The 9678-nt window shown below is 48.0% G+C and overlaps 1 protein-coding gene across 3 annotated transcripts in view; it reads left to right on the top strand.

Moving 5' to 3' along the window:
* Window positions 1–9011, top strand: part of Desi1 (desumoylating isopeptidase 1) — a 24534-nt gene extending 15523 nt beyond the window's left edge. For 2 of the 3 annotated variants that reach the window (XM_021183233.2, XM_021183234.2), the window contains exons 4-6: window positions 1840–1949; window positions 3218–3340; window positions 6748–9011. In XM_021183233.2, the coding sequence (XP_021038892.1) occupies window positions 1840–1949; window positions 3218–3340; window positions 6748–6841 (327 nt within the window). In that variant the 3' untranslated portion in view covers window positions 6842–9011. Of the gene's footprint in view, window positions 1–1839; window positions 1950–3150; window positions 3341–6747 lie in introns of all 3 variants that reach the window. The other variant, XM_029470068.1, reaches the window with a different exon arrangement.
* The last annotated feature ends 667 nt before the right edge of the window (window positions 9012–9678 follow it).

Below are 9678 nucleotides of genomic sequence, written 5' to 3'. Positions count from 1 at the left end.
TCTACAGAGTGAGTTCCAGGACAGGACAGCCAGGGCTATACAGAGAAACCCTGTCTCAAAAAACCAAAAAAAATAAAAAATAAAAATAAAGATATGCACCACCACACTACATTCAACTCACCATGTAGCCATGGGTGACTGTGAGCTTCTGAGCGTCCCCTCTTCATCACCATAGTGCTGGGACTATGTAGCCCTGGCTATCCTAAAACTCTAGGTAGACCAGGCTGGCCTTGAACTCACAAAGATCCACCAGCCTCTGTCTCCTGAGTGCTGGGACTCGTATACCACTGTTGCCTACATGATGAGTTTTAGATGCTGGGTTTTTGTTGTTGTTTTGTTTTGTTTTTTGTTTTTAGGGAATTTCAGTTTTCACAGTGTCCCCAGCTTAGCCAGAAGGTTCAGCAAAGGCCTCCCATGACCCCTCTGATCCTGTCTCTGGATCCCTCTTTAGCCATCCTCTTCAGGTTGTATCTTCTGATCTCTGCCCTCTTCCTGCTTGGCCATTTAATCCAAGACTCCAGCCTCAGGATAGCTCTCTGATTGTTCAACTGAATGTGCCTCTCTGTCCTTCAGGTCTAAGTGGGTGTCAGTTCCCTCAGACAGATCTCAGCCTGGCCCTCCCCTGCCACAGGGACCAAAAAATTCTGTGTTTTTTCCAGCATGGCCCTTATCTCTGCTTGTCATGATCCACTGGAGTATACAATTTTTACCTACCTTCCCTAATAAACTTAAGTTTCATGAGGACAGAAATCTTGTGTTTTGTATACATTATACTCCCATTGTCCAGCTAAGATGTAGCATATAAGTTCTCCACGTATTTGTCATGTGGGTGAACAACAGGAGTTGCAATAGTGCCCTCTTGTTCTTTGGAACATTAGATAATTTTCCTCTGGCTGTCACAGTTATCATAATTACTGCTCCTGCTCACCAGGCCTTCCCCAATGCCTAGAGCAATGTCAGCCTCAAGGAAAGTGCTCAGGGCTGTCAGTCCATGGCTTTCCTAGGTCTGCCCTCCTTGATAGCCAATTGCTTGCCCTTTGGCTCCTGCTCCCACTGCTTTGCTCTCCTGTCACAGCCCAGCTGCCATGTTCTGCCCTTGTGGTCATCTACTGGGGACAAAGGGAGACCAAAGGTTCCAGATTTCTGTCTTTTTGTTGTTTGTATTTTTCGAGACAGGGTTTCTCTGTGTAGCCCTGGCTGTCATAGAGCTCACAATGTAAACAAGGCTGGCCTCAAACTCACAGAGATCAGCCTGCCTCTGCTTCCCGAGTGCTAGGATTAAAGGCCTGCGCCAGCACACTCAGCTAGGTTTCTGTCATTTTAACAAGAGAGTGAACACACAGTGCAGGAGACCTGCACAGGAACTGGAAGCCCAAGTTTTCACTCTTACCTTGATACAAACAGGAGATAGCCTCTACCTGTGACAGGAGTGTCCCAGCAGTTAAAGATGAAGCTGATGGGACAGTGTAGTTTTATGAAGGAAGTCACAATAAAATAATTGTTTTTAAGCCTGTCGCAGTGGTACATATCTCTAATCCAAGCACTTAGGATATACTGGTAGGTGGATCTGTGAGTCCAAGGCCAGCCAGGGCTGTACAGTGAAAACTTATCTAAAAATAATTTAACAGATGGGGAATGTAGCCTGCAGTTCACAAGATCCCTCTGCAAAATGTTAAAATGTTAACAAGATGTTGGGGTCTCAGCACTAGAGCACTTGCCTAGTGTGCTTAAGGCCCTGGGCTTCATCCCCTGAACAGCCAAGAAAAAGCAAAAAAGCAAAACAAACAAACAAAGGATCAAGATGGTGACTTAGTGATTCTCTTGGGTTGACTCTTTCAGGGAGGAACATTGCTTGGGCCCCCAGACTCTGTGGTTGATGTGGGGAACACGGAGGTCACAGAAGAAATCTTTCTGGAGTACCTGTCCTCCCTGGGGGAGTCTCTGTTCCGGTGAGTAAGGACTGCGTGGTGGCTGCTTGTGTGCTCCACTAGGCAGTCAAACCCTAGAAGGCAGGGCCAACTTGGCCATCCCTGCCCCTCAGCTCCAGCCCGATCGGTGTCTCCTCTCATCATGAAGAGAAAGTTACTATGCTATAGAAAGAGCCTGAGTCTCGCCAACAGCCAGCATTGCATCCCAGCATGCTTTCTGCTGAAGCCTCAAAAGAAGCTAGGCTTCTCACTCCTGCTGATGAGAATCAGTGAGTGTGTCTTCCGCCGCCTCGGGCAAGTGTTTCTCCTACTGGAAAACAGGGTTTGTGGTAGGAGAGAGATGAAATACCAACTTGAATTAATAGATGTTGAGAAGCTTGAGTCAGGCTGGGGATGCAGTTTTATTTGGCAGGGTGCTTTTCCCATCATGCCCAAAGCTTTGGGTTCAATCCGCCCACACCACAGAAACCTAAACTGATATGTTGGCACATGATTTTAATCCCTACACTCCAGAAGTGGAGGCAGGAACATTAGAAGTTTGAAGTCATTCCTGGCTACATTTGGAATGAAAGGCCTACTTGCACTATAGAGACTCTGTCTCAAAAGAAAAAAAAAGTCAAAGCCTGGTAAGATGACCCATTGGCACAGGTATTTGCCATAGGGCGCAACAGCCAGCCTGAGTGTGAACCCCAAGGCCCACACTAGAAAGAGAGGACCTGCTCTCCAACATTGTCCCCACACACATACACACAAAATGAATGTTTTAAAAAAAGATCAAGGAGGGGCTTGAGGGATGGATTAGAGAATAAGAACATTTGTTGAGAGATTCTTAGAGGATAAGGCCGGGGATCAGTTCCCTGGACTCACATGGAGAAACACCACAGCCTATAACTCCAGTGACAGGAGTTACAGTCTTCTGGCTTTCACAGTCTGTAGGCACCAACATGGTACACATACATACATTTATACATGCTCATCTGCATAAAATAAGGAAATAATTGTTTTAAAAACTAGACAACTTTATTAAGAGTTCATCTCTGATCCTAGTCCCGATGTGAGTGTAGATTCTGGAATTGTGTAGAAACCGTGTGTTTCTGGTTCATCTTTCCCTTGTAAGTCACTGCTCAGAGTTTCAGATCTGCAGACAGCAGTCCTTCTGGAGGGTGTGAGAGGACTGGTCATAGTCCTCACATAAGGCTCTGCCCACCTTCCCACTCAACAGTCACAGTCACGCCACATAGATGCTGCTGGCCCTCTCATCTGCTCTCCAAACCTCTCTCCATGTACAGAGGAGAAGCCTACAACCTCTTTGAACACAACTGTAACACCTTTAGCAATGAAGTGGCGCAGTTCCTGACTGGGCGGAAGATCCCTTCTTACATCACCGACCTGCCCTCAGAAGTTCTCTCCACGTGAGTGTAACCACTCTGTTTCTACTCCTGCGAACTCGGAAAAATCCCCCATCTGAGGCAGTCAGGAGGATCAGACCAGCCTCAGCTCCCTACTGGACTTCCTGAGAAGAGCCTGGGCTCTGTGGGACCCTGCCTCAGAAATAAAAGGAAAGACAGGAAACCCTCAAACTTAGTGCCCCTTCCCTAGGGCAGCCGAATCCTCACAACCAGTAGGACCTGTCTGGTGGCAGATTCCACCACAGAAGGCCACCATTGTTCCCAACTACCAGTGTACACTAGTCTGACCTTCGGCCTCCTTGGAGCTGGGTTTAAGTGCCACCACAGAATTTAGAAACCTACTTGACACTAGTTTTGATATTTACATAAAACCCCAGTATCTAATACACAAAGCCATTTCCCAAAAGTGCTTATCTATAGTTTAGGCTTTGGGAGGTGGCAGAATCCAGAATAACAGGACAACCCAGTTCCGAACTGTGACTTGGCTCAGTCATCTACATCCTGAGCTCTGATGCCCTCAAAAGACCAGAGTCTTCGTGTCCTTGCATTCACAGTTCAAGGAAAGCCCTCAACAGAGGTTTCCTCTGCCCCTGATGGGTCCAACCTTGGGAAGGGCCTGTGGGCCATCTCCCAGGTGACATCTCAAGAAAGGACACATACTCCCTTTTCTGATTCTATCAAGCTGCCTCTGCTCACCCTAGGAAATGTAACACTTGTAACACCTCTGGCTTCAACTGAATTAATTGGGTGGGATCCTGACCAACAGGGGTCCTGACAGATAAACTCCTCATTTCAAAACAAAACAAAAAGCTACATAGAAAACAGGGCTGTTCAAGAGCTGGGTCTCCGAGGCCTCAGACTGTCTTCTACCTGATAGATGTTCAAAACCCTGCCTCCAGATCTAGGTCATGAGACTGAGCACCATGGAGGAGCCAAAGGCTTTTCTTGTTAGTGGGTGCAGTCTCTGGGCTTGTCTGAGTGGGAGTTGATTTAGCACTTGGAGTACTTTATTTCCTTGATCTTAGGGGTGATTTAAATATGGCAGTATCAGCTCGGCACAGTGGTGTCCTAGCACTTGTGAGGCTGAGGCAAACAGCATGACAGTGATTTAAGACAGCATCAGTCTGAGCTACACAGTGAGCTTGAGGCTAGGCTAGGCTACATGTTCAGTAAGGAAAAGGGGGGCTGGGGTGTGCTGAGCATAAAGCCTGTTCCCAGAGTGTGTCGTGAGCCACTTTATCTTTTGTGGGCACTTTTTGAGACAGGATTTCACTATGTAGCTGGACTAGCCTAGAGCTCACTCCAGAGACTATCCTGACCTCAGATGCACAGATATCAGCCTCCTGAGTGCCAGGATTAAGACCTAAGGGCACGGTAATCTTGAACTCTCCAAACTCCATCTTTACAGTGTTTTTCCAGCTAGTTATTATTACAGGGACAAACCAAGTGCCCTCTAGAAAAATGACATCAACACTTGGCCACTTCGCATGACCAATTACTCTGAATAGAAGAGTATGTTTTCAGCTGGGCGTGGTGGCGCACGCCTTTAATCCCAGCACTCGGGAGGCAGAGGCAGGCGGATTTCTGAGTTCGAGGCCAGCCTAGTCTACAGAGTGAGTTCCAGGATAGCTAGAGCTACACAGAGAAACCCTGTCTCGAAAAACCAAAAAAAAAAAAAAAAAAAAAAAAAGAAGAGTATGTTTTCTGGAAGAATCTTTTTGTTTGTTTGCTTGTTTTTTTGTTTTTTTTTTTTCTGAGACAGGGTTTCTCTGTGTAGCCCTGGCTGTCCTGGAACTCACTCTGTAGACTAGGCTGGCCTTGAACTCAGAAATCCGCCTGCCTCTGCCTCCCAAGTGCTGGGATTAAAGGCGTGCGCCACCATGTCCGGCTACTGGAAGAATCTTAATTTTGAAATATACCCACTCCCAGCTTATCATCCTGATTCCTTCGGCTTTATGCCTAGCGTCCTCCTCTCTCCTCAGCTTGTATCTTCTTCAAAAGAATTGTTAGAAGCTGGGTGTTTTGGTACATGCCTGAAATCCCAGCGCTTGGTAAGTAGAGACAGGAGGATCAGGAATTCAGGGCCAGCCTCGACTACATGAGACATGTCTTAAAGCTATCCCTTCATCTAAGGATACAAGTACAGCAGTCTGTACAGAAAGCTCTAGTCCCCTCTGGACGGCCAGCCTGTTCAACGACAGCTCAGCAGGCCTTGCAGGGTCAGTGATAAGATGGTAGGGCCACACAGAGTAGGGGGCCTGGGAGTAAATCCCTACGGCGAGCTACTTGGAAGATGGCTAGTGAGCTTTCTGCTCCTGGAGCACAAACCTTAGATACTCAGCTAATAAAGAGGAAGACTTTACATTGGCAGTCCATGGTCACCATGGTAACACTGTTACCTTTGAACTTGTGATAAAGAAACTCATGGTGGGAGCACATGGTAGAGTAGAGCTGCAAAGAGGAGGAAAAGGACTAAGTTTCCATTTTCCTTCAAGGGCATGTAGTCAGTGACACAACAGGCCCCACCCCTTAAAATGTTTCACTGGCGGAGAACCAGTATTTAACACGTGGACCTTGGCTAGGGAACACTTACCAAACCATAACCCTCTTACGAAAGCCATCTAAACTGTGGTAGTAGATGCTGATTAGCAAGAAGAAACTCACAACAGGCCAAGTAAGAAACTGGGGAATCCTCAGCCCTAAATGGAACAGGAGCCATTGCAGAAGATAGGATAGAAAGAGTTGAAGAGCCAGAGGCAGTGGACAGCTTACCCGGAAGCAGTGTCTTCTGGGTACAGCAAGGCAACAGAGCATAGGCACTCATAGGAGCTGTGACTGCATGCACCGGACTTGTGCAGACCCAAGCCCAGTGTGGACAGAGGAGTTGGACCTGAAATCCCACCCCTCCGTAAGGAGCTGTTGGCAATTGTTAGCTGCTGGGAGAGGGAAGGTCAGTCTTCTCCAGGTCTGCACCTCCTAATATGCCTGTCATGCTCCAGTGGAAAGCTACACTTCCAAGAATGTGTGGCAGTACAGAATGGCTTTGATGGGGGGGAAAAGGCAGACACACAAAGGTAGGGAGGTGGGGGGAATCTCTGAAAACTTTGAGAGAGGGGATTAATAGGATCAAAACACATTGTATGAAATACTCAAAGACCTTATATTTGTTATATATACTGTGGTGGTCCAAGCCTTTAATTCCAGCACTTGGAAGGCAGAGAGATAGGCAGATTTCTGTGATGTTTGAGTCCAGCCTGGTCTACATAACAAGACTGTGTGAAGAGAGATTCTCAAAAGATAAAAGAAAGCCAGTATGGGTGGTCCTGCTGTGACCAGCATCAGTGACTCCATTCTATCTGTGGGTAAGCTGCACTTCAGACCCCTCACAGCTCATGTCTGTTTCTCCACAGGCCCTTTGGACAAGCACTTCGGCCCTTCCTGGACTCCATTCAGATCCAGCCTCCAGGAGGGAACTCTGTGGGCAGACCCAATGGCCAAAGCTAACAGGACTGCACGGGACCGCCCACCTCGACAGGGCTTTTCCTTTTTAAACAAAACAAACCCTACCAGATTTCTATTTTATAATTTTACATCAGAGCTAACAGGGACGGCTTTTTAAATTTCCCAGGGAAGGAGTTCTTCAGGCTGCATGTAGGACAATGCTCCTGAGAAAGATCGAATGCCATCCCTTCTAATAGTATTATACTAATTTATTAAGGCTGTCTTGTCTGTGAGTTCACTTTTGACGCTGTTGCCTAAGCGTCCTCCACACTGGAGAGAGAGGGTGCTTGTTTAAAGAGAAAGCAAAAGTCACAGTCTGGGAGAACCCCGTCTCGGACCCTCTTTCCAGAGAACACCCACATTCCACCCAGGTTGCCACCCGGTGGCACCCAGGTGAGTTTTATACTGTCCATTCCCCTGGAGCAGTCACCTTCTAGCAGTAACTGAACCAAAGGACTTGGAGTACATGGGGGCCAGCTGGAGGCTCCTCACTCAACCTAAGTGAACTCTTTAATCACAAGTTTACCCCTCCTCCCGAGACAAGGCCACTCGTCACCACCCAGCCGGAGCAGCCGCAGCATCAGGATCAAAGGAGACTGGCAGCAGGTGTGAGGCCAGAGAAAACAGGAGAAAGCCATTCCTCCTCCTCCTCCTCCTATCTGAGTGCCAACCCTCGATGCCCACCCCTAAGCTGCTCTTCCTCAGCATAGCTTGACCTGTCACCTTTAATAAAGGTCTAGGCTGCAGCAGCAGAGACACAGGCCTTCTGTCTGAGAATTAGTTATTTATAGTCAATAGAGCCAGCCTCTCAAACCCTTATGGGTTTGTCAGCTAGGGACTAGGGGGACATGATTGTTCTCCCAAAACAAGTCTCTGATGTAGAAAATACCATAATGATATAGATTCATGGTGGGAAGAAAATTTGGAGTTGTCTCCAGTAGGGACTTTCACATTATTCTTAATATGTCTCCATTGTCATTCTGACCTTATGGGGTGTGGTTGGGGTGTGAGTGGGCGTTTTCCTAATGATATGCTGCTAGGATTTCATGGGCAGGAATAGCCTAGAAGTCTATGATCTAGACTCCAGATTCCAGAGGGACCTTAAGGTTCCCTTCTGTGGTGTCAGCCTTCTACTAGCTAATGTGGGGAACTGGATATGGAGAAGGGAGCTCAGAGCAGGCACCTGAGACTCCGCTCCACATCCATGGGGAGCCCCCACACACACACCATGGCTTCCTGCCTCTTCTGAAACTTGAGCTCACTCACTTGCCCCTACCCTGCAGGCTTTGCCACTAGCCATAGCAGTAGGCATCATGGAGATCTCTGCCTCAGAGCTGACCTGTTGTCTGACCAGAGCTATGTTCACCTAGGATGTCAAGTGGTGGTTGGGAACTTGAAGGTCACAGTCGAAGGTCTCAGGACTCAACAGTGTACAGGTGTACGTGGCTGTCACAATGTAGAGTGGAAAGAAACCAACAGAGACTGTTTCGTGTTGGTCTGTTTGGCAGAATAGAGCAGAAGGTTCAGTGTTTAAAGTTTGGTATCTGGGAAGGCAGAGGTGGCTGGAAGCCATCAATTTCCTTTGCCTGGCCCCAGCTGGTAGCATCTCTGCCCAGAGCTCTGTCCTGAGGGTGCTCTCACATGGCCATCCTCTGGTTTTCTCCTCAGCAGTAACCATGGTATTCTGAGACGTTTGCCTGAGGATTTTAGTCACTTAATTGCTTGAATTATCTCCTGTCATGTCTAGCAGCCATCCATGCCAACGTTTGTGGCCATGGCTAGCAGAGAGACGGGAAGACTGGACAGTCTCTCTGGTCTCCTTCCCCTATGCAAGTTCCATTGTCACCAGAACCCCAGGCCAGGAACCCCACCTTCACATTTCTCTGTCCCGGTATCTCAGGAGCGTGCTGTTCATGCTCAGCTGACTCCACCCAGGCATGTACAAGCAAGCTCAGAGGAAAAGGAGTCATGTGGTTCATGCCACATAGTGGACAGGTCAGTTGGTCAAGGGACAAGGGAGGTGGAGGCATGAGACCCTTGTCCTCTCCTAGACTGAAAGGTTTCTTTGAGATTCCTTCATGACTTCCTTGAAGTCAAACTAATGTCTAATACGGAGGTGTTCGCTGCTTTTCATTGGTGTTTTTCTAATGCATTAAACTCACGTCTGCCTGCTGCTGTGGTGGGTTGCTTGAATCTTGGTAGGACGCAGCCCCTGGCTTCCCCATTTGTCTCCCGCTGAGGTTAACCGTGCTGCCTTTGCTTAGTTGAAAAGCTTGTGGATGAGCGAGGGTGGTAAAGAAAGTTCTGTGGTTTTCACCATTGGTCTGTAAAGATAGAGAGAGGGCCCAGCGGGAATACTGCTGTACTGGGCAGAAGGCAGGAGGATCACCATTAGGCGTACCTGTTGCCCTAGTTTGGCTTGCAACTGGTAATAGAATAGCTTCTATTCTAAGATGGTCCTCCAGGATCATTAGGACCCATAGGAGATGCTGCAAGAATTTTCACCTGAGGGAGACCAAGCAATGTCTAGACCCCTCCTTATAAGGTCCCAATGACAAACTAAAATTCCATTCTACCAAAGGTCACCCTGGAGATTGAGTTCATTATTATTAGGCTGCTCATAGAGCCATCGGTGTTACAGAAAGGAGTGCAATAGCCCTAGGCAGCCACACCTCCCGGCATGCTTTCCCCTCACAGCATAGACAGGGAGCCCCCTTTTCATCCTTCCCAGACTGCAGACTCTCAAGACTCCAGGGTCACATGCAACAAGAGCAGAATTCCATGCAGCTAACTAGGAAGAGCGAATACTCTAGAGAGCGTCCAGTGGCCCCTCCCCAGCC

This window comes from Mus caroli, chromosome 15, assembly GCF_900094665.2.
Source record: "Mus caroli chromosome 15, CAROLI_EIJ_v1.1, whole genome shotgun sequence".
Lineage (NCBI taxonomy): Eukaryota > Metazoa > Chordata > Mammalia > Rodentia > Muridae > Mus > Mus caroli.
The sequence above is the reverse complement of the archived record's forward strand: the minus strand, read 5'-3'. Positions and strand labels throughout refer to the sequence as shown.